The sequence below is a fragment of the Canis lupus genome, chromosome 32 (genome assembly GCF_003254725.2).
Source record: "Canis lupus dingo isolate Sandy chromosome 32, ASM325472v2, whole genome shotgun sequence".
Lineage (NCBI taxonomy): Eukaryota > Metazoa > Chordata > Mammalia > Carnivora > Canidae > Canis > Canis lupus.
Window position 1 is genome coordinate 29,343,187 of NC_064274.1, and position 25,670 is coordinate 29,368,856.

The window sequence follows — 25,670 nt, forward strand, 5'->3', positions numbered from 1 at the left end:
GGTGGCTTAGTCTATTACGTATCTGCCTTTGGTTCAGGTCATGATCCCAGGGTCTTGGGATCAAGCCCCACATGGGGCTCCCTGCTCATCGGGGGGCCTGCTTCTACCTTTCCCTCTGCAGCACCCCCGGCTTGCTGTCTCTCTCTCTCTCTCTCTTAAATAAATAAATTTAAAAAATCTTTAAAAAAATTTCACACACTAAATATAAGTAAGATAAAGACTGCATTCATTTACATTAAAATTTATTGGATGCCTACCATTCTACTGAAGTTGATTTGGATTTTTATTTACATCCTCCTATATAAATATTTATATATTATAAGTATATAAATATATTTGTATATTATTTTTTATACTTTAATTTTATACTTATGATTTATAAATATATATTATTTCCTTATGATACAAAACTGAAAATGCATGTTATTCCAGTTGCGAACTTCATATATTTTACTTATATTGTATATAAAATACAGATTACACAGTTTTAGGATATAATCTTACATGTGTATACATATGTATTCATTCAGACATATGTTTGTAAATCTATCTTTATGAAGAGAAGAAAGAAAAAGAAAGAGAAAAAAAGAAAGCAAAAGAAAGAAAAGAAAGAAAGATAAAGAAAAGAAAAGAAAAGAAAAAAAAGAAAAGGAAGGAAAATATATCATTCTGGGTGATGGACTTAGGAGTAGTTGTTTACATCTTTAGTCTTCTATACTTCTCAAAATGTTACTAGCCCAATATCTTGATTATAAAAATATTTATCATACAATACCTAATTATACCTAATTCACTGCAGAATACTTTTATTTTATTTTTTTTTATTTTTTATTTTTTTGCAGAATACTTTTAAACAGAATCTTAATTAGGTTGTTAAATTTTTTCCATACTAAATTAATTCATTCAAAGATCTAGGCCAGTCATTTTGAATTCCATTTTCCAATTTTTCCCAATTCAAGGTGTGTTTAATCACTTGGAAGAATGTTGCAAAATTATTAAAAATATTCTTCAAAATTCAGTAAGTAAAGGTTTTGAATTAATTTTCAGTATGTGTCCCACATCACTTTTAGGAATAGACTAGAAGTAGGGAAAGGGCAGAAGAGTTCCAGAGTCAGGCACCCAATGATAGGAAATCATAGATCCACGTAATATAGGGGTTCCTATTAGGTCAAGTTTGTTAGAACTTTTGCTATTTTGCAAAAGTTTTGGGATTTAGCTGCATTATTTCACGGAGTCATTTGAAGAACTTATACTTTAGGCTATCAATGTGTGTATCAAACTTCTAAAACATAATACATCTCTAAGTCTTTTCACCATTTGGCATGGAATTAGAAAGGGCCATCATGGTGTAAATAAATGACAAGTTTTACAAACATGTTTAGTAGGACACAATAAACATATAGAATACATGCGAGGAGAGACACCTGCTCAGCTTCTATAGTTTTAAAACACATGTTTTTGGAAGAATGCAAAGGCAATTTTTACTGCATTTCCAATTTTTATTACCTTTTATATAATGAATAATTTGGTTTCTCCAAAATAAAAAGATATTTATTAAGATCTTTAAAAGTGTGATATTTTGATTATTCCAAATAAATACTGGAAATGAATTTATAAACATGTCAGGCTTATTAAATTTATGTGAGTGCCCAATTCCAATTTTCTAAATATTGTGTGAAAGATGGATATGACAGTGCCCTCAGTAGCTGCCATTTGTAGATGTTTTGCACTAACAAATGAGTACTAGCAGAGTCAATTAATTTATAATGCATGAGTCACATAATGCTTATTGCTCCAGTGAGAAAGAACCCTAAAAATGAAAACCTATTTTGAAACTGGGGAGGAAGCTCTGCAAATGAAGAAGCCTATGTGCTTTAGGATCTCCAAGATGTTTGGGGCTGCATCATAATAACTACCACTTACTGACTATCATAAGACAGCAAGAGTGTACAAATGACACCTGTTACAATAATCCTGCAAATTGGGGATCATTTCCTTCATTTTGTTGTTGAAAAAACAAAGTCTCAGAGAGGTTAGGGTCCCCAGAATTACATAGCTTTAAAAGGGGAAGCTGGAATATGAACATAGGGTCTGACTTGAACCATGCTGTGCTCACTTGCATCATCCTAATGGCTAAAGCCATGAGTTTGGAAGAGATTACCAAGGGGATGCATGAAGCAGTGATTCTTAACCCTCTTTTGAATTGAATAGAAGTTATTATTGCTCTAGTGAGAAATATCCATACATGAAACACTTAAAATTTTACACACACACACGCGCGCGCGCGCACACACACAAACTCCTTAAATCTATCCATCAATTCTCTAGTGAATCATTCACCCCAGGATAAGAGAAATATACACCTGGGTAGAGAAACAGAAACATTTCAGAAACAAGAGAGGAACAGTGTCCTAGAAAGGAAACAGGGGGAAAAGAATTAAAAACAGCAACAAACTAGTTACGGAAGTCAAGATTGGAGAGAATTTCAAAAAGAGAAACTAAAGGGATCTCTGGGTAGCTCAGCGGTTTGGAGCCTGCCTTTGGCCTGGGGCATGGTCCTGGAGTCCCCGAATCGAGTCCCGGGATCCAATCCCGGGATCCAGTCCCACATCGGGCTCCCTGCATGGAGCATGCTTCTCTCTCTGCCTCTATCTCTCTGCGTCTCTCATGAATGAATGAATAAAATCTTAATGACCACAAAATGTCCATTGCATTTAACCAATAGGAAGTCAGAATCTGTCCTGTAATTGATTGAGCAGTGAGGTGAGGAAATTAAGACAAGAATAAGCTCCTTAGATAGCAAGCAGGTGTCATCTAAAGTGCCAAGTGTGCTAGAGTAATTGATTACAAGAAGGTTCTGATTGGGAAAGGTGCTGGAATTAACCAGCAAACGGTAAAAAGTAGAAAGCATGTATACCAACAATTTGCCAACCTGTGTAAACAATTCTTTTAAGTAACTGTGTGTGAAGGGAAGAAAAGAAAAGGGTAGTAGCTAAAAGGGACACAGGGCTGAGGAACAGGTTTTTTTGTGTGTGATAAAGTGAGAAAGAATTGAAAATGTTTACAAACTGACAGAAAACTTAGCTAAGAGAAGAGATAGATTGTAAAGCAAAATAAATATGTAAGAGAACACAAAGCAAGTGGTATCAGAGAATAAGGGTCAGGAGATGGAGCATCATTTTGTCTGAGAAGAGGAGAAAGTGAGGACAGATACAGAAACTCTTGGATATACAGAGGCAGAAAATAGAGGTATTCCATGCCCTAAATTTCAAGGGATTCTGAGGAGAAGTTTTCTGGGCATGTAATGGGTATGGGAAGAGTAAGGCTGATTGTTTATTTATTCAGCTAACACCTCCAGAGTACACCTCCAGCTTGTTTATTCAACTTAGCACCTCCAGAGTACCAGGCGTTCTTTGGGTGCTAGGAATATAGTAAATAAAACCAAGTCCCTACTATCATTCTTGCTGGGTGAGATAAGACTATAAGAGAATGTTTATAAAGAATGTGGTAGGTGGCAATTACAGCTAAGAAGAAAAATATACGAGGATAAGGAGGCTAAGAGAGCTATTCAGTGGGAAGGTGGCATTTTATAGGGTGGTCACAGAAAGATGGTTCAGAGGAAAAGAGGAAAATGGAACAGAAAAGTGGAGATAGGGTGTTCAGGTAACTGACCATGCATCCAGACTAGAGGGAGTGATGGAAAAGGGGTAAGGAATGAAGTCATAGAGGTGGAGGGGACAGGTTGTGTACAATTTTGTAAGTCATGATAAGAAGTCAGCTTTTAACTGAAGTGAGCCAGAAAGCCACAGCGAGAAGGTTTTGTACAAAGTGACATAATCCTTATATCTGAAAAGGATCATTTCATTGGGGGGAAAGGCTATAAAAGAGCAAGAGTGTAAACACAAAGAGAAGGCATTTGTAACAATCCAAGTGCAAGATAAACGATGGGATGGGCCAGAGGATAGTTAGTGGTGAAGAAAATATGAAATGGTTAGGTTTTACATATATTGTGAAGAAAGTGGTGCCAGATTTGCAGATAGATTGAATAGGAGTAGGGAGGTGAGGTGTGAGAAAAAAAGAGGAGTCAGGAGTCAGGAATAACTCCAAGGTTTGATTGGGACACTAAAGGAGTGGAGATACCATTTCCTGATGGGGAAAGGCTGTGAAAGAAGCAGCTTTGGAGAGTAGAGGCTCAGGAACTGGTTTCGGACGTTAAGTCTGAGATGTTTATGAAACACCACGTAGAGATGTTGAGTAGGAAGTTGGATATATAAGACTTGAGTTCATAGAAGAAGGTCAGGATAGAGATAGCAATTTGGGAACCTTTGAGATACAGATAACATATAACCATGAAATTACATAAGATCACCTACTGAATAAATAAAAATAAAGAAGAAAAAAGGCCCAAGGACTGAGCCTTCAAGCGTTCCAACATGTACTGACTGTCAAGAAGAAAAAGAACTAGCAAGGCTGAGAAGAGGCCAGGGAGGTAGGAGAAGTGCTGTGAAAGGGTTTTATCAAGCAAGGGAATAAGCAGGGAAAGGGCTTCAAGAAGGGAGCAATCAACTGTGTTGAATATAGTCCAGTAAAATTAGAATTGAACCCCAACTATTAAATTTGTCATGGTGAAGATAATCAGTGACCCTGACAAAAAAATGTTTCCAGCAGAGTGGTAGAGATGAATGCCTTGTTAGATTCAAGAGAGAATGAAAACTGTATTTTGATGACTGTGGACAACTCTTTCCATGAGTTTTGCTGTGGAGGAAGTAAATGCAACAGTGTCTGGGAAAAGGTATAGGGTCACGGAAGTTGTTGTTTAAGATAGAAGATATGGCTTCATTTTTATATTAATAGAATTATTTGGTAAAAAGAAAAAATCACTAATATGGGTGGGAGGCAACTGCAAGAACAATGCCTTGAGCAAGGCAGAGAGATTAGTTCATCTGCACAAGTGAGGACAGTTGATTCCTTGTAACAGGAGGAGAGGAAGGTACAGATGTTAGTAAATTATCAGATCTGATGGTGGGAGTGTATAAAAGTTATATTCTAACTGCTTCAATTTTCTCAGGGAAATAAAAAACAAGGTTATGAACAAAATTAAATAGGAAGGAGATGCTAGATGCTGGAGGATTCTGGAGCAAGAAAAACGATTGAAATAGCTAAGAAAGACACTGACTGGTTTATGAACATAGATCAGGGTCCTGGGTACCATGATGGATCCTCATGAGATTAGTGGTGTGAATTTCAAATGAAACCAGTTAACTGGGTTGTTTTTCTCCTCCCTCATTCAGTGATGTGGGTACAGGTGTAGAGTAGAGGGTGAGTTGTGTTTTGCTAGGCTCAGGTTTTCCCAGGCCAGGTCAGAGGGAGAGGGAGAAGAGTGTTTATAGGAGTATGCAAGAGCATGATTAAAATGACACATTATGACCTCTCATGTATTAAGGAGGACAGTCAAGATATAGGAAGTGTGTAGGTGGTGGTCACCCACATTTCTCTGTTAGATATATCTTTTGTTCTTTCACATTACTTTTGTGACATATCCACTGAACTAAATAAGTTCAACTGTACAAATGCTTATGTAAATTAGTAGAACATATTGTTTTCTGCAAGAAATTGGAAATCTTAATTACGGTTTGGTTGAATTTCTTGACTTCTCTCTTCTGATTGGGATGCCTCTTGCTATTCCTGCCTATGGTCTCGACATAACTGTACAAATAAGGGGACCAGATTCCACTGTACTACAGATTGCTCATGTGGGAATATACACGGGAGCGAAAGGAACCTGGAACTGCACTACACCTGCCCTCTGATATTGGTGAAAAATCCTCCTTCTTCTTAATGGCAGAACCAGGTTCCTTGACTTCCTTTGTGAATAAGGACAATGCTACGTAACTCTGATGTCCTAGTCCACGCTTCATACGCCTATACACTGTGTGTGTGTGTTTGCATGCACGCGTGCGCACATGTGTGAACCAAACTGAAACTTCTCCCTGAACTCTCCTTTCAATGAGAAAAAATGAATGGCTGAGGTTTGCAGTTTGTCAAAAGCTTTGAAAAGATTGCTTTAGCAGACTTTATTTCTGGAGGTTTGTACTGCCTTTCCACTCCTTTAGGAAGGACCTGATGGGATAGCCTAATTTACTTCGTGCATGCCAATTATTAATACAAATGTCTACCTTGGCCTACTTCCTTTCATTTATACAATTTCAGGGATGGTCAGTCAGCTATGCTCCAGGCAGAACACAGAACCATTCATGCACAGGATCTTGTGCTTTATTCTCTCCCCAGTAGGCTCTGAGCATGCTGTGGCTAGAGCCCATGGAGCACTATCTTTTATCCCTTGGCAGTTATTTAAAATCATTCAGAAAGAACCTGCCGAGCCTCATCAATAGAGGTAATTTAGCCAGTGGCTTTAAAAATGCTAAGTTACATTCCCTGTCTCAACTGAGAACATTTATATTACAGGAGAAATGAAGTGTATTCAATATACTCTTGAAGAGTGCATTACAGTATCTAATTCAGCTCTAGCATCACTAACTGTAAAACCATATAATGTTAAAGTCAATTAAGGTGGTTTATTTTTTAATACAATCAATTTTATTGCAGTGACAAGAGAGCACCATAGTTAGTTTTCACAACTTGAGCCTTTGTCAAAAGGCCTTCCAGTTGTGTGGGAAGAAAAACCCCAATAAAGTATGGGAACCTAAAGATGTATTCACTTCTATTTGTGACTGCGTGTCCATGGAAGAGCCATGCCATATTTTTCTTTGTTTTTTTCTGGCACCACCACAGTGCCTAGAATTTAGTAGGTCCACTGAATGAAAATTCATATATGGTTGAATTTTTTTAAATCAAATGTTCAGTATTTACCTTATACTGTTCAAGGCGCAGTAGAGCATAAGAATTAAAAAGCACAGGCTCTGGAACCTGACAGACTTGAATTTATATTTCAGTATTTCTACTTACTAGTTGTGTGATCTTGGGTATGTCACTCAAGCTCTTTCTGTCTTGGTTTCCACAACTGTAAAATGGGCTAATAATGGTATCCACTAAGGTTTGCAAAGCAAACAGTCCAGTGGCTGGTATGTGGTCTCAACCACACAAGCATTTAAAAAACAAGAATGTAAAAGTTTATGGCTGATTAAAACCTGAAAGACATTATTACCTAAAAGCCCTTATTTCTCTTAAGAAACTGAAACCTCCGTGTGCAGAAACAGAATGCACATGGCTAATTCATCTTAAGTGCTGCTCAAGAAATACACTTGATGTAGCTTGTGCCATTGATGATGAGAACACAATAAACTGTAAAAAATGTCATTTCTGGAAACTTATTGGCTGGCATTCAGCAAGAGATGAATCTTTGTACTGATGTGACATGATGACTTTGATGAACTGAACTTATTAAAATATGGAGCATTTTAGAAGATATTTCCTTAAAAATGAATTAATTTAGATAGAATATACTGCATACCATTATTCAGACATCCATCTTCATCACTGAAGAATAATTCTGTGTCAGTGAGATGTCTTCCTCCAAATACCTGCTTAGGATCCACTTTTCGTTCTCTAATTCAAAAAATGAAGAGGAGACTTGGACTTACTCACTGAGATTTCCACTGGCTAAAATTCTATAATTTTTGTATTGTATGCATTTTGAAGCTTTCCATGGTTTGAAGATAAAAATCTCAGAAAAAGGGCAGCCCCGGTGGCCCAGCGGTTTAGCGCCGCCTTCAGCCTGGGATGTGATCCTGGTGACCCGGGATCGAGGCCCACGTCAGGCTCCCTGCATGGAGCCTGTTTCTCCCTCTGCCTATGTCTCTGCCTCTCTCTGTGTGTCTGTCATGAATAAATAAATAAAATCTTTAAAAAAAAAATCTCAGAAAAAGATCCCTCTTCTAAAAAAATTTTTTTTCTACTTAGCACAAAAGTCTGAGCGGTAGCAGTAGTCAAACATTCTGACTGAAGAGTCAATATCTCGGTCAATTGCTGCAGATACATCATTTTTCAATTTGTTAGAAAGAAATCAAAAACCCATAAATACAAATATTAGGACGTAATACTCTACTATGAGCCTTTGGTGTCCCATAACATATATATTTGGATATTTGACAAGGAGCTAGTTTTATGTAAGTACACATAGTCTTATTTCTGGGTTTCATATGATACCCTTAGTGGATCATGCCAAAGAACATTGAGCTAATTTTGGTTATAGCTTAAAAATAAGAAGTTTGAAGGTCTGTAATTTAGGGATCTAAGTAGATACCATTCTTGGTATCCTAAGGCATTTTAAAGGCTAGCTAGCACAGAGTGAGACAAGGTGAGGACAAGTATGTAACAAAAGAGATGACATTCTTAAGAGATTGATCATGTTGCTTTTCAGAGTAAGCCACCTTCTGTAGCTACTGTCAACAAGCAAAAGCAAGGTGTAGCAAGGAAACATTTCACACTTAAAAATGATGTTGACTTCCAGTCTCCAGAAAGAAATATTCTAATATGAACTATCCGCTTTGACTGTTATCAAAACCCTTCCTAACGACGCCAGGGTGGCTCAGCAATTGTGTGCATGTCTTTGATTCAGGGCGTGATCCTGGAGTCCTGGGATCGAGTCCCACATCAGGCTCCCTGCATGGAGCCTGCTTCTCTCTACCTATGCCCCGCTCCCTGTGTCTGTCATGAATAAATAAATAAAATCTAAAAAAAAAAAAAAAAAAACTCTTCCTAAAAAAGAATGCTTCTATTGTTCATGGAGTCTAATTTACTGACAATATAATAAGGGTATTCTAAATCACTGAAAGTACTAAAGTAGGTTACATCTTAGCAATCATTGTACTTTAGGATAAGAGTCTAAGTTCCTGCTTCTACAGAGAATTAAGACAGGTCAATTTTATAACAGTTTACAATGAATGAAAGTATTCTTATTTACTCTATTTTTACGAGAACAGAAATCGGGATGCCTGGGTGGCTTGGCGGTTTAGCACCTGCCTTTGGCCCGGGGCGTGATCCTAGAGACCTGGGATTGAGTTCCGCATTGGGCTCCCTGCAGTGGAGCCTGCTTCTCCCTCCGCCTGTGTCTCTGCCCCTTTCTCTCTGTGTCTCTCATGAACAAATAAAATCTTTAAAAAAGAGAGAGAGAGAAAGAAGAGAAATCTAGAAGATGATCAAGGTGCTTAGTTACTAGAGTTTCCAGAAAGTACTGGAAGTTATAGAAATGAAAAAAATTGCCTACTCTTTAATGACAAAATAAAAGCTTCCCCTCCTCACAATGACAAATAGAAGGTTTCTCAATCCAAATTCATTTGCCTTGTGGTTTTGATTAAAAATATGCACATCGAAAACTTCATATTACAGAGAGTGCACAATGTAGTGAGATTCTTACAAATTATGATATTTGATATCAGGTCAAGCAGTCTTTCATTTTGTTCAAAATATTCCAATGATCTGAAATTGCCATCAGTTTATGTTCTGCAAAGTCTCTCTTCCCAAAGTCTATTGATATCACCAAACTGAAGATGAAATAAGGACTTTTTGTTCCCTCTAAACAGGGGGATAATGCCCTTTGAGAAAATAACATTTGTAACAAATAAAACCCAGGGGATCTAGTAGGGCAAAAGAATAAATCTTCATCTTCCACACAACTTTCAAACTGGTAAACAATATAAGAATTCAAAGATCATTCCTTTTCAACTCATGCCTTATAATGTACAAAGTAAGTTTGTATGTAATGGCCATTCCAGTTCCATTCTGTAGTCAGACATGAGAATTCAGTGGTTAGAGGCTTAACTTTAATATGCAAAGTAGAGGGTTGGGCGGAAATGGGGTGGGGGCATCAGGATAAATAACCCACACAACTGGAAGTTCAGGTCATTTCCGATCTGAGGATATAGAGGGCATACTGGACAATGGTCAGACTACCTGAAAGGAAACCACAATCTGATTAGTTCCACTCCAAGGGATGGTTTTTAAAAACCCGTTCTTATTCTTTACCATTGATTGGACGTCTAAATGAAAGGCTACATATGGTGAAAGATATATACATTCAGCCATTACAACAGAAGGGCGATAAATTATTCGGGATGCCTGCAGAGAACTGTGTAATCCACTCTTTCCATTTTCACTCTCACCTGTGAAAAAAGCCTGAAACTGTATGCCAATTGGTTGTTAATAATGTGCTCTGGAAGGGAGCAAGTTGAAATTGTTCCTAAAACTGCAAATCAAGAGACAAAGTATGTGTGTCTACTACTGTTGAATGAAATTATATATCAGAACAAAAGACCATGCCTGCAGTACAGGACTAAAGTATGCTTTCAAGTGTCCTATATAATCCAAAGCTTTGGGCAGCACAAAGCTCTGCAGTGCTTATATTTCTACTCCCAGAAGAATAGCCTAACATAGATGTAGCTAATGGAAGCCTCCAAAAGGAAATTGGTGATATGAAATTTAAAATAATTGTTTTTTAAATTTGTAGTTTCCAGATTGGGTTTCTACTGTGCCTGCCAAACATTCTCCTTTTTCTGTGGGTTAGCTACATAAATATGGATTTCATTTGTTTATTAAGAAAAGGAAGTGGTGATTCAGCCACTTTGTAGAGATTCTGTACCGATCCTGTTTGTATTCTTCCTGTAAGATGTGACAGGTCAAAACCTGAAAGGAAGGAAGAGCATGGGGGGTACTGATTGGGAAGAGTAAGCCCTCTGCATCTCTGGTTTCGTCTGTAGCCCAGGCTGCCTCCCTCAGAACTTCTGTCTCACCTCAATACCTGGCCAGCTTCCGGTGCTCCATTACTGTCCTTTTCGTCAATCTGGATGGGCTCCAGGTAGCAGAAATTCTATTACCAAACCCTCTTTCTTTTACATAGGTTCCAAATTCCAGTTTTCCAGGAATCTTTCATCCTCATATATGTCAAGCAGGAGACACTCTCTTGTCTTTTCTCTAAAAAGTTTGTGAATCTGTATTTATTTGTTACAGGAAGATCAAATATAAACATTCCAAAACTCAGTGCTGTCCACATGCCATTTATGAGTCATGTGTCACAAGGATATCACTCTCTTTCTCTGAGCCCCACTTAGAGCTGGCAAATAAAAGAGTAATACTAGCAGTCTGCCTACTTCACAGGGTTGTAGCATCAAATGATCTACATGAAAGGGCTTTTGATCACTAACTTCCAATTAAATATATTGCATAATAATTAGCCAGGAATGTTTGCAAGTGAAGGATGTATATATATTTACACATCATAGACAAAGTTATAAGGCTATGCAAATGGAATACAAAAGCTGAATCAAGTAAAGTAACAAAGAAGGAAAGAGGAAGGATTTACAGAAAAAGGGAGAAGACAGAAATAAAGAACAAGTGTGAAGGTACACCTGTGCATATTCAGCAGGAATCTGAAGAAGTATGGCTTGAAGAGGTGCTTATTTGAAAACATCACCATGATGGTTCATTTTGTGTCAATGTAACTAGGCTGTGGTGCCTGGTTTTTTGGTCCACTGCTAGTCTAGATGTTGCTGCGAAGCTATTTTATAGATGTGATTGACATTTACAACCAATTACCTTTAAGTTAAGCAAATTGTCCTTGATAATATGGGTGGTCTTTGTTCAATCAGCTGAGGGCCTTAAGAGCAAAAACTGGGGGTGCCAGAGAAGTAATTTTGCTTCAAGACTATAATATAGAAACCCCATCTCAGGTTCCACTCTGCCAGCCTGCTCTACAGATTTCAGACTTACCAGCTCCTACAATTATGTAGCCAACCCCCTAAAATAAATCTCTCAATGATAGATATTCTATTGGTTCTGTTTCTCTAGAGAACCTTAGCTGATACAATCACTAACGTTGTTTTATTTTAAGATTTTATTTTATTTATTCATAAAGACAGACAGAGAGAGAGAGAGAGAGAGAGAGAGAGAGAGAGAGAGGCAGAGACACAGGCAGAGGGAGAAGCAGGCTCCATGCAGGGAGGCTGACACGAGACTCGATCCCGGGTCTCCAGGATCACGCCCTGGGCTGCAGGCGGCGCCAAACCACTGCGCCACCGGGGCTGCCCACTAAAGTTGTTTTTATGGGAAAAACATAGTGGATTATTTTCAGCCTTTATTTTCTTTGCCATTTTTAAAAAAGATTTTATTTATTTACTCATGAAAGACACACACAGAGAGAGAGGCAGAGACACAGGCAGAGAAAGAAGCAGGCTCCATGCAGGGAGCCCGACATGGGACTCGATCCCAGGTCTCCAGGATCACACTCTGGACTGAAGGCAGCTCTAAACCACTGAGCCACCTGGGCTGCCCTTGTTTGCCATTTTATAGGAGCATCTGTACTCTCCAACCATGCCTGCAATACAGGGTAGAGAGAAGATAGCCCCAAGTGAATGATCCTTTTTAGTCACACTAAGAAGAATTTGGTGTCTTCTAAAATCATAACCATCTCCATTTAGATATCTTACCAATAACTCAAACTCAAAATACTCAACACTGACATCTTTTTCCTCCATAAAAATGTTCCTTTTTTGAGGTGCTGCTCCACAGTGTCCTATTCTGTCTCCACTATAGAATCATCCTTCACTTTTCCTTTGGTTCACTCCTCATGTTCATTCTATAAATCCTACAAATCTTTGGTACCTTTTCTCAAATGAAGCCCATCTTAGATTTTCTTCATGTTTCCTCTAGTAGCTACCCTGCAAATTACTTCAGATCAATCATTCTAAATAGGCTTTCATTTATTGCTTACCAATTGCCTATAGCTTTTTCTTTGAAATTTAAAATCCATATTGCTAAGTCTGGCATTCAAGGCTCTCCATGTAGAATCCTAACCAATCTCCCCAGAATAATCTGTACTACTTCTATCAAGAGCTTTCTACTCTAGAGACCTTGGCCTCTCCAATGACTCATTCCCCACTCTTTCACCATTTTCTCCTTCTTCGCCATTCTGTGTATTTCCCATCTTTCAAGTCTCAGTTCAAGTTCCAATTTTCCTAGCCATTCATAGGCTTAATAGAACTTCCTCATTCAGAACTAGTGTTGTGACTATCTGGCTCATTCATTTGGCATTTAAGTATAAAATAACATATGGCTAATAAATAGTAGACACAGGTGAAGACTATTCAATCAAATTTAAAGCTGTCTGAGTTAGGGACTATATTTTTAAAATCATTTAAGGAATAAAAGAAGGGTAGGAGGGATGGAGGAAGAAACTAATGAGAGACCTTCCTTTGTACTCATAAGCTATGAGTTACAACTTGGCACTGTGTATATCTTCCATCCAAATGCTATACTTATTTCCCATTGTGGGAATAATCAAAAGAGACATTTTAATAAAATGTGCTGTCCTGAGGATACATGAGTTTTCTAGTTGTGGTTGATTTGTATTATATCCGTCATACCTGTTCTGGTAAAATGGCTGATAGGTATAGACCACAGTCTATAAAACAAAGTGTTGTTAATTAATGTGCATGGGGATGCTCACCAAGGCCTTTTGTACTGGTAAACACAGTGCATACTGTTCAGTCTTCATTCTATTTTCCAGTTTCCAGTATCTAACTCTGTTCACCACTCTCTTCATTTTAAGACTTTTCTCTTATCTCCTCTGTAGTATGTTCTGATTCTCCTTCCACCTCCCTAAACTCTCCATATCAGTCTTCTACCCATTTCTTAAATGACAAACTCTAAAGGAGAGTGGGGGAAGATCTCATCTTTATGAGCTGAATAGCCTGATAACTTCAATCATTCAACAACCAGCTATACTTTCATTATTCCTAAAGCTCTCACTCCAGCTCAAACCTCTCACCTGAGTGGAATAACAACATGGCCAACTGGCTACTGAATGTTTCCATTTGGATGTATAGACCATATGCATCTATAACTCCCCATCAGACCAAACCTCCTCTGCCTTCTTTATTCCTTGTCCCAGAGGCTAATGCTAATGACTTAGCATGGCCTGCATGGTCCTTCACAGCCTTATCCTGTCCAACCTCTGCTTTCTTCACTTACTGCCTAATCTCCACTCTGAATTTGACATTTCAACCTATTTAAAATGCAGCTTCCGCAAATGCCATTCTGTCTTGTCCCTCAAAGCCTTTGAAATTTCTAGCTTCCCTAAAAACATTGCATTGCTTACATTTTTCATATCAACAACTCCTTGACTTATCACAGATCTAGAGGTATTTCTGATCCCCTCTCCACCCAAATCGGGGTTACTTACCCCTCCATTGTTCTCCTATTGGACATAACTGGAGCATACTTCTTTTCACATAATATTGCTATATTTTTGTTTGTTTTGTTTCCACTAGACTCTAAGCTCCTTGAAGACTGTGGTTTATCTTGTTATTTTATCACTACCTTATATAGCAGAGGGACGGCATGGCATACATTAGGTACTCAATATGAGTTTGCTGAATGAATCAGTGATAAACAGACACTATGCTTTAAATGACTGTATTTGCTAATTATTAATAACCATTTAAAGTATCCTGACTCTATATCCTATGATTCCATCCTTTATTCATTTCCTTGACCATAAAAATACTTTGTAATATTCTACAGAAATAGAATCTAGAGATGTATATATATTTCTGAAATTATTAGCAAGTAAGAAAATAAGAAAAAGCTTTTTTTGTTGTTTAACCATAAGCAAATCTCAAGAAAGCATGAGGACCTGTGAAAATAAAAAAGGCATTAAATATCATTCATAATGATTTTTTTAATGCATACAAATATGTAGGTAACCTGAAACACTCTGGATTCACAGTTTGATGTCTTTTAATTCCATTGAAGCAAAAATTAAAGTTCATTAACATCTGGATGAAGGAATTCTTTCTATATTATAGTCTAGGACTCCACTCAGATCAAATAGGTCAATTAGTCAACTTAGGACAAATGTAGGCCAACTTCAATGTTCTGCATAATCAGAAATTAAGCAGGAAAAAAAAAAGAAATTAAGCAGGAGCCACCCTTTTATAAGAGGAAATCATAGCATTTTAATTACTTAGTTTGGAAGAATGGGGACATTGAGGACTTCTCTGTAATCACATGCTCCACAGAGATTGAGTGTTTAGACATTCGTGAGGAAACAATGATGTACCCTTCAATCACTGGTTTGACCTTGTTCAAAACACTGACATTCAAAATGAGTCCAAACTGTTTTCCAGCAGCACTTTATTTTAGAGTGGCTTTCTTGACCAGGGTTAGTTATTGCTGCACAAATCCAAATTACCTCCCCAATTTGTCCCAGAAGATATTTGCAGGTCTGCACAGGCAGACAGTCCTAGGAAGTAGCAACATGATCAAGTATTTGGTCACAGGAAAGTCAAACAGGAAAGAGTGATGGGACATCCCATTTGTTTGTAGACTGGATATTAGAAAGGTTTTCAGGTGTCCAATCAGCCACAGACAACAGAAACTTTAAAACTCAGAGGTTCCTTTTCAATAATTCTCATTGCTTTGTGCTATTTGTTCTGTTTTTTATTTTTTTAATCTCAAAAGGCTTTCTCTTATTTCATTTCCAAATATCTTTGGGAGAGAGAGGATCTATGTCTAAACTCTCTTTGGTTTTAATAATCTGTTTTCCACTAAAGAGTGACAGTTGCTTACTTTTTCAAATCTTCTAAGAGTTGCCTTAAAGGCATTAGTCATTTTTTTCATAAAAGTATTACTAAACATTAAGCTTTCACCTGAAACAATTGGGAATATGAAACAGGACAGACAACCAGAATTGTTCCTAGTTGAGGAATTTACCCTAAATCCAATACTGTTGTAGACACCAAAGCAATGAAGTCACTCAGTGGCACGAGAGACAGGACAGAGAAGAAAGAGAAAGCCATAACAGAGCTTACTGGTGGTTAAAAATTCTGTAACTGCTTAAAGTTAAAAAGCCCTCATTATCAATGATGTTATGAAGTAACCTAGGCAGGATGGGGCTCATGACTTGGAATTAATATCCTACTCTTCTTAAAAACCAATTTCCAGAGCAGCCCTGGGTGGCTCAGCAGTTTAGCGCTGCCTTCAGCCCAGGGCCTGATCCTGGAGACCGGGGATCGAGTCCCATGTCAGGCTCCTTTCATGGAGCCTGCTTCTTTCTCTCTCTCTCTCTTTGTGTGTGTGTGTGTACCTCATGAATAAATAAAATCTTAAGAAAACAAACAACAACAAAAAAAACAAAAAACAAGTCCCAACTTAAAAGAAAACCCAAACTCTTCCTTTTTACTTTTTTTTTTCTGTTCAAAGATTCTAGTGATAATAGGCTTTACTTTTTCCAGATTTTATTTATTTGAGAGAGAGAGTTCAAGTGGGGGGATGAATAGAGGGGGAGGGAGAGGAGGAGGAAAGAATCTCAAACAGATTCCATGCTGAGCATAGAGCCCAACGTGGGGCTCGATCCCATGACTCTGAGATCATGATCTAAGCCAAAACTAAGAGTTGAATGCTTAACTGACTAAACCATTCAGTTGCCCCATTCTAATGGTAATAGTTTTTTGTTTTTTAGTGGTAATAGTTTTGATGAATGTTTTTTTTCTCTAAAATGTTACGATAAGACAGAGGTTACATTATTACACAAGTGACATACCTATGAACATCTCTCTGAGGATTTATGGCTCTTTCTATTCCTTTTTAACATTTTTTTTCTTAGGGAACTAATTCCAGACAGGACAGCAGAGATTGGCTATTCACCAAATCTGTTTACCTTTTCTTCCGAGCCCACAGCTACATTTCTTGATCTCTCTTGCAGTTATGTGTGAAGATGGAAGTTGACTCTTTCCAAAGGAATGTGGTCAAAAGTGATATAAACCATAAAAATCTGTACTTCAAGTGCTGGCCAAAGAAAATCCTTCTATCTAACCTTTCACTCTTTTTCCTTATTTTTCTTATCTGATGGCTGCGTATCTATGCTCAGGGTAACTTTAGAACACACGTATGAAAGATAGCAGTCTTCATCACTCTGGGTCCTATCACGCGTAAGAAATAAATGTATATTACGGTAAGCTACTAACATCTCAGGGTTTGTCTGTTATAATAGCTACAGTTATTCTAAAACATATGGCATCTAGAAATAAACCACTAGAAAAAAATAACCTAGCAAAGAATTGTCAATATTTTTGTATATCTATTTCCTCCTCTCCCCCCTTTTAAAACTTTAACACTTTTAATTACCTCAATTTGTGGGTTCTTACCCATTATCTTGCCCTTTTCCAGAATTCCAAAGTTCTGCTTAATCTGGCACTAAATCTACATAAATAATATGAGAGGAAGCATTGAAACACATTGCCACTGAGCACAGTTCCCTTTTCAAACATGGCAGCTTGAATGTCTCAAAACAGAAGACATAAAAAGACACTGGGGAATCTATTCTATGTAAGAATTATAGTTATATCCTCCTTTTCTACCTTTTGTTCCAAGAGACAAACCTGGGTTCAGTGTCCCAAAATGAACTACCCATCTGTGACAGCCTACGGTCATTCTATTATAGCTCTGTCCCCAAACAGCCTTTAAACGCAAACTAATTCTCCAGGCTTGTTTTGTCTGTTTCTTTGGTTTGTTATGGTGACTACATTTGAATTTATCTAGCCATCCTAGTATATTGTAGTGATTCTGTTTTCTATAAGATAAATGATTTGCTCTGTCAACAATAATGCCCTATAATTATAGAAAAAATAAGTCTCTACACATCGAAAAGCATAATCTCTAAGTCCAAATAGGAAGAAAAATATTTTAATAAGCAGGAATATAACGAAGACGAAATTAAAGGAAAATTTTCTGAAATGCAAGACAATTTTATATTTAATTCTCCTGACTCAGAGGCAAAGCTCATAGCACTACACATTAGATGTGAATTAGATGATTTATAAACTTGTTTTGAGTAACCAGCAGTATGAAAGAACTCAAGGAAAATAGGAGATCTACAGATAACTAAGAGAAGCTTAATAGGAACTGTGGATAACAGAGGGTGTAGGATAAGACACCACAAAAGGTATTTGCAAAGCAAGTGGTAAATCTCAAACCTTACTTGCCTGAAAAACATCTTATAGAAATATGGGTGAGGGGGTAATGGGCTTTGAAGAGAGATAGGGACGACATTTGTTCAAATTTTGGTTCTACTTCCTGCTAAATGTAAGCACTTGGGCAAAATTGCTTGACCTGCCCAACGCCCAGTTTCTTAGTCTGTAAAATGGGTACCATAAATCTCTAGTTCACGGGGCTGGTATGAGAATTGGTCTGTAAAGTGACACGTGGTACTAAGTTTACCATAAACTGTAATTATTAGTGTATCTGGAAAAGATTTACTATTGACTTAAAAGTCATATTGTTTTCTTCAATCTGAAGTAAAGATATCAGAGTTTTTCATCTAAAATTTCCTCAGAGATTTCTTTTCCTAATTCATCTACCACATTGGCAGAAATAGCATTGTAAACTTAACTTGGCTAACTCTGCTTCATTCATCTGTCAACAAGATTCTGGGCTTCAAATTGAGTTGACAATTGCTGAAGGTAGATGGGAGAGAACAGGCTGCACGAGAGCGTCGTATTTCACACCTCAGAGGGTTCTGTGCTACCAACAATAACATCATATCTCTGTCAGTCAAGCAAAATTATGTGGTTTGATAGACTGATACAAATAAAAAGCCAGTTAAAGCAGCTCTCCTGACTCTCTTCTGGCTACAGCTAGAGGACTTGTTTGAATCTGCTACCCATGAGTATTAGAAAAGCACTTCCTTTGGGGACAAAAGGACAGAGAAACCACATCCCCCTTTGACTCTAAAAACAGTCCAAAATAGTGCAAAACTGGCTACCTTTGAAAACTCTGAAGTCACTTTGTAAATTTTAATCTTACTCTTTGCTTCTTATTGAAACATGAATGTATTTTTAAGATATCCTAAATGGAAGGTACAATGTCATGTCATATGCAATCAGGTAACACAATGGTCAGGCAAATCATTCAGGCTAACACATTTGTGATAACCGAGCTAGGCACTCAAAGCACCTTCATGGATTCCTTCAGAGCAATATTTTAATACATGTTATCTTTATGAAAAAGAAAAGAGAAAAAAGTACCTGATATTCATACATATATTACCGTAAAATTATTCCATTGTAGCCTTTTTTAGTCTGTATGAAAACTTATTTCTTGGATTTGATGCTGTACACTAAATATATTATAACTTCTTCAAAATGCAGTCAAGATGGGACAGTATAAATGCTTATTTTATGGATTGACCACTTTGCATTTTGGGCATGTTTTTATTATATATAATTATTTATATCAAGGAATATGACTTGACCATTGCCTGCCCAACCTGCATAACAATGATCCATATTGTAACACACTCATAATTCATAAGGAATACGGATAATGTGGTAAGTGGAAAGAGTTTAAAATCAGACACATCTAATTGAATTCCAACTTTGTAAATCCTCTCTACTGGTGCAACCATTGATAATTAATCTCTGTGAGTCTTTTCCTTACTGAGCAATGGGAATGGTAACACCAGGATTTTTGTGAGACAAAATGAAAGAATGTGTGTGAAGTGCCTAGAATATTGCTTGGCGTATACAGACATACCTCATTATATTACATTTCAAATTACTGGGCTTCACAGATATAGTGATTTTTTTGTTGTTGTTTAGTGGGGTTTTTTAAAATACAAATTGAAGGTTTGTGGCAATCCTGCATCAAGCAAGTCCATAGGAGCACTTTTTTAACAGCATTTGCTTACTTTGTGTCTTTGTGTCACATTTGGGTAATTCTCACAATATTTCAAACTTATTTCATTATTTTTATATCTGTTGTGGTGATTTCTGGTCAGTGATTGTGACTCACTGAAATTTCAGATGGTGGTTAGCATTTTTAGCAATAAAATATTTTTTAATTAAGCAGTTACCATATTTTTTGACATATGCTATTACACATTTAATAGATTACAGTATAATGTAAATATAATTTTCATATGCACAAGGAAGCCAAAAAATTCATTTGACTCACTTTATTGTGATACTCACTTTATTGCAGTAGTCTGGAACCAAACCCACAATATCTCCCAGGTATGCCTGTACTCAGTGCTTAAACATATTGGTTCTATTTTATTTTTATATAATAAGAAAGGAAAAAGCAATTAAATCTTTAGTGGAGGACCTGGACTAATAGATAACCCCAAGAAAGCCAGATCTATATGGCTGCTGAAACTTCTGAAGAGCCAAAGAGGAAATACTAGAACCTGGAATGTCACCGTACAACAGAAGCAAGATTTAACTATCTCTCGGCATGTCTACAACTTACATCCACCAAAAAAGGTCTTGAACACTCTATCCTGGCTGTAATCTTTAGTTTCCTAGTGGTTTGTTTCTAGTTTTAAAGACAGAGGCTTAAATATGAAGTCAAAGAATAAGACTCCTCGACGTGGGCCATGCCATCTGCCTAGCATTAAGCAGGAGTTGAAAGTCAGTTACAGAAGCAAAGCCACTCCTAACATGATTTATGTTCCACCCTTGAACGTGGCAGGAAGACTGCAAAAGATATTTGGAAGCCAATGCTTCCTCTGAATAAAGTAAACGAGTATATGCTAAGCCCCTCTCCCCGGACCATGCTGGCCTTTAGATAAGTTGCCAATGTGGAGTCTTTGAACCCTGGAGCAAACTGGCTATTCGGGATGAGAAAATATCTCAAGGCCAATGATCACTGCTACCGTAAATGTACAGTGGACAATACAAACACTGGGGTCAGACAACAGATATCCAGGATATTATTACTCAAAAACACATCTAGCTCAAAGCTGACAAGATAATCTGTTCCTGTGAGTGCAAAGCAGGCTGGAATTCTGCAGCTCTGACCTACTCAAGGAAAGAAAAAAAGAAAGTGCAACTCTCTAAGGGCTTCATCTCATGTTCTTTATGCAGGCAAACTCCAACAGACTTCAAAGGGAGTGTTGCCTAAGGAGGGAGTATGGGACCAAGCCCACGGGGGGGTATCATTTCCATGATCATGTTGCCATCTACATTTGGTGGACTGGCAAATGCAAATATTTCAGATACAAGTTTAAACAGATGAAAAAAGAAGTGCGAAATAGCTTGGGGATTTGCTTGCAAGAGAAACCTCAGAATTCCAGGAAAAGTATTTAATATCAGGAGCTTCATAAGTTATTCCAAAAGTCCCAGGAGAGTAACTGGTTTGTGATACTATTAAAAATAAAGTTTTTTTCTTCATTGACACATTTTGTACTTCAACATATCCAAGATAGTGTACTTAAAAAATAATTTCCCAACGTTAAATATTCTTCAAAGGTCAGTAACATTTTTCTAATTGAAATAAAGATTATATTCGGATGTCTTAACAAGGTTTTAACATACGTGATCCTGATTAATGTAGAAGAGCCCAAATGCAGCAAATATACTTACAGGAGGACCTGTGGGGTGGGAGTGGGGTGGAGAGAATAAGAGAAAGGGAGAGATGAATTAGTGATGATGCAAAACATTAAGATTAAATACAAGACGAAAGCATTGTCATAGTCATCAGCTAAAATACAAGCTGTCGAAGCCATATAGAATTCAATTGTTCTTAATCTCTCTCTCTCTCTCTTTTTTTTTTTTTTTAGGTCATGGACAACTTTGATACCATACCAGAAAAGTGCATTTACATCTAACTGCACACAAAATTTTACATACAATTTTAGTGGATGTTCAGATTCCTTGAGGTCTATGAATTACTGAAAGGTTCATTTTAAGATGGCCAATATACAAACTTAAAAATTCAGATAAAATATGAATCAGGAGGATCTTTGGTTGTTTATGATAGCCCAGTTGGAACTTATATATAACTTTCTGGAGTTTGGTAAGATGGCTAAATGAGAAATGTACCGATTGTTTGTTCTAAGAATGTTTTTTCATTCAGTAAATGTTTTTCATTCAGTACCATTGTCAATATATAAAATCATAAATCCTTGTGTTTATATGTTTCTTTAAAACTATGTATTCTCATCAAATCACAGGGAAAGTCTAAGAAAATTTCCATATTTCCACACTGTACACTCGAAACAAAAGTTTTAGTAGCCAAGAAATTAAGAATTGACTTTTTAATTTTCTATAAAACTTCACATAAGTACAAAAAACTTAATTTCCCTCAATCCTTTTTATTTCTTTTGATAAAGATCAATTCACTGATTGACTCCACTAATGTTTCCTTATTTCTTATTCCTTAAAATGCATTTATTTTTTTTCATTTATTTTTTATTGGTGTTCAATTTGCCAACATATAGAATAATACCCAGTGCTCATCCCATCAAGTGCCCCCCTTAGTGCCCATCATCCAGTCACCCTTAAAATGCATTTATAAATCATCTTCTAATATAAAACTTTGTATTGTGAAAGGGATACCTATACAAGCTTCCAAATACTTAGGTTAAATGAGGTTTAAAAGTAACCTTTAAAACACTCTTAAAGGAATTAAGCAGGTATACTGCCCAAATTATTGAATTTTCATAAATCCCTTTTACTTCAACACCTTTTTTTCTAAAAGGAAGAGGAAATGAGACTAAAAACCAAAAACACAGCAAGTCAATTTGCTGCTCTTTTTGATAGGTTAGAATTTTTACTATTTCAACACTTAGAAATTGGTTGTTTTTTAACACTGATAAATACTTGTGAAAAAATACTAGAAAAGAACATTTCTTAGCACACTAGAATCAAAACTTAAATTACCTTTCAAAGTGAAGGAAAAAAACTCAAGTAAAAAAAATTTTGAAACTAAATATCCAAATGATGTGAGCAGCCTACTGTTTTGCTTGTTTTATAAAGTCTAAGACTCCAAAAATATAAATGACCATGCGAAGTCTTATCAGGCCATCAATTCTTCCTTGCAGGGTAAGGCGAAGGTACAGATAGCCATTTGGCCTGAAAGCAAAAACTCACTGAAACGGGCATTAGGACAATGGGTTCTGTTTCAAATTCTGCTCATAAAAAAATTGAATGGCCTTGGCCCAATCACCTGACTGCTCTGGGGCCTCCATTTCCTCAACTACAAAATGAAAATGCTGGATTGATTACTCAGGCTGCTGTCATCACTAAAATTCTAGGGTTATACAAGAGGAATAAAAATTCCAAAATTTGAAATGAATGAGAGTAAAAGCATGACAAAATTGTACCAGTTGGATAAAGTAACAATAAAGTTTTCCAAGACATGTGCCCCAGTGTCCCAAAGCAGATGTTTTCATAAAGATCCTGCATTTGCTATCTATGGAGACAGAAACATGGGTGATATTGCCACACTGTGTGCAGCTAAAAAACCCTTCACTGTACCCAGAAAGGACAAACAACCTGATGCAGTAAATAATCCAAAATTGGGTGCCATTGGTTATCAAACTTAATAAATTAACAATATTTTCCAAGCTTCTACCTACAGTTTGATGGAAATAAGAAGATTAAAAGAAAAGTTCTAGGTTTAGCAGAGAAGATTTAAAAACACTCACATGCTTGTGCCCAACCTCCAGCAAGACAATATAATCATTAATTAGGAGGAACAGATGCAGGAATCTAACCCAAACATTAATGACAAGGAGCAGCTGAAAGAGAGACTTACCAGATTCTCCTCTTCGGCCCCTCTTACCTCGTTTCCCCGGAGGGCCTAAAATACAAAGAATAATTTTTTGAACGTGGTTTAGCATTCTTTTCTCTTGTTCCAAAATGGCTAGTAAATAATTTCTACATATTTTATCACTGTTTTTAACTAACAACTTCAAGAAAGGGACCAGATATTTGTAAAGGCCAGCATTATCAGCATTACTCTTGAGCTTCATTTAATTATAAAACCCATCCCAGATGTCTAATCATCTAACATTTACTTAAGAACACAAAACATTTAGAATTTTTATTCATCCTGCCTGGATAGCATCAATAAAGACTTTAACTGCAAATTGGTGCTGTTGAGATTTCATGTTTCTTATGAAAATTTCTTTTCTAAAGGTTTCAGTATACTAATAATTAAAAGCACTAAGTACAAATGACTATAGTTTCTCTTCAGTCAGGTCCATCATGATTCCCTTGAAAATATTTATTTGGCAGTTAATTAAATGTACATATTCATAATGGAAATAATCCTTATAATATTTCTATTTTATTAAATATGAATTTTCATATATTGGAATTTCTCTAATTGAGAACCAGCTGAGTTAAAATCATACTTTTAATTGGAAAATGTTTAGGTACTAACTATAGGTCTCATTTTTCTAAGGAGCTAGCTCATTATTGTCATTCAGCAAATATTTAATTTTTATGATGATCCCACTTTCAAAGTGGAGGAAAGAACTTTTTTTCCCAGTGAATTGCTTATAAAGACCACCAAGCTAGTATGTATCAGACTTAACACAAAATTCTAGACAGTCATGGCTTTCAAGCTATTATTCTCAATTATATAATTTCTGCCTTCATTTCCTTGAGTAGGAATAGTTCCCACTGAATTATGGTTCAGGCAAACAGAAGAGAATAATTAGCCCACAATGAGAATTAAGGTCTTATAATATTTGCTGGAAAAAAGAGGCCAAGGAAAATACAGACCCTCCTGGTTTTAAAGAATGAGCTGCTAAGTTGTACTGATGACTTCCAAACTCTAGAAAGTTCAAGACACAAGCAGCACAGGCCTTAGCAGCCAGCCGGCTCTCGACATGATCCTGAGCTACCAACTTCCACATGGAAACACTATCATGAGAATAAAAACATCAGTGGGCTAGTTAGTTTTCCCTCAAGCCCTTACACAGAATAAGTCTGGCCATCTGTGTTTTGTAAGAGGTTAAAAACAATCAAGCAATAAAATTGATTGAAAACGTTAGAAGAATTCTTGTAGTAGAGTCCAAAATTATCATTCAAAATTTCAGATTTCTTTCTATATTCTGGAATAAAGAGCAACTTCTTTCTTTCTTTTTTTATTTCTTTTTTATTTCTTTCTTTTTATTTATTGATACGCACACTGAAACATACATGCACAGAAGTATATTGACATATTCTGATACATACAACGTCCTTAAGGTTAGGAATCTGATTTTTTTTCCAACAAAATCACTTAAACTAAGAAGTAGTTGGCAATAACTATATACTTAAGATGTCTGTAGTCTGCATAGTAGGGGTTATAGGCTATGTATAAGATGTATATCTGCTCTGAAGAGGCAAAGAAGTTGAAAAAATTAAAATAATACCTACAAAAAATTCATTAGTGTCCTGTTGTGAAGATGGGAAGATGGCACCATGAGTTTATGCTCTGATTTTTCCCTTCTACTCAAAACACACAGTCAATTACAAAAAGAGAAAAAGTTTTTAGAAGAATTTGTATTCAAAAAAGAAATGGACATAGTCCATTTCTAGTCCAGGCTAGAAATGAACCAGAAATGCAAAGTGGAAAGCGAGGATAAAGCTATGAGCCTGCTGGGCTCTAGTTCTAGACACAGGAATGATGGCTACAAGTACTATTCCTGGAGAATAAATACTCAAATTTCTCTAAGTCACTTCCTAAAGCCAGCAGCTTAGAAATGCTGAAGACAAACTGAAAAAACCCCAGGTCTCTGGCTTAAAGGCTGAAGAATATAGACATAATCTCTCAATCAGAAAATGAAGTAAGCATCTGCTGGTTTGATGCCTAACTCTATGATATCTACAACATAAATCTGGGACAGAAGTCCAGAAATGCTATTTTAAGACCAATCTGGTCTA

The 25,670-nt window shown here is 36.7% G+C and overlaps 1 protein-coding gene across 1 annotated transcript in view; it reads right to left on the reverse strand.

Annotated features, from left to right (window-relative positions):
* The window catches only part of COL25A1 (collagen type XXV alpha 1 chain), a 445,201-nt gene that overhangs the window by 188,133 nt on the left and 231,398 nt on the right, over positions 1–25,670 (reverse strand). The window contains exons 3-4 of the mRNA XM_035709664.2: positions 23,551–23,595; positions 21,375–21,382 (exon numbers count right to left, since the gene is read on the reverse strand). Of these exons, the coding sequence (XP_035565557.1) occupies positions 21,375–21,382; positions 23,551–23,595 (53 nt within the window). The remainder of the gene's footprint in view (positions 1–21,374; positions 21,383–23,550; positions 23,596–25,670) is intronic.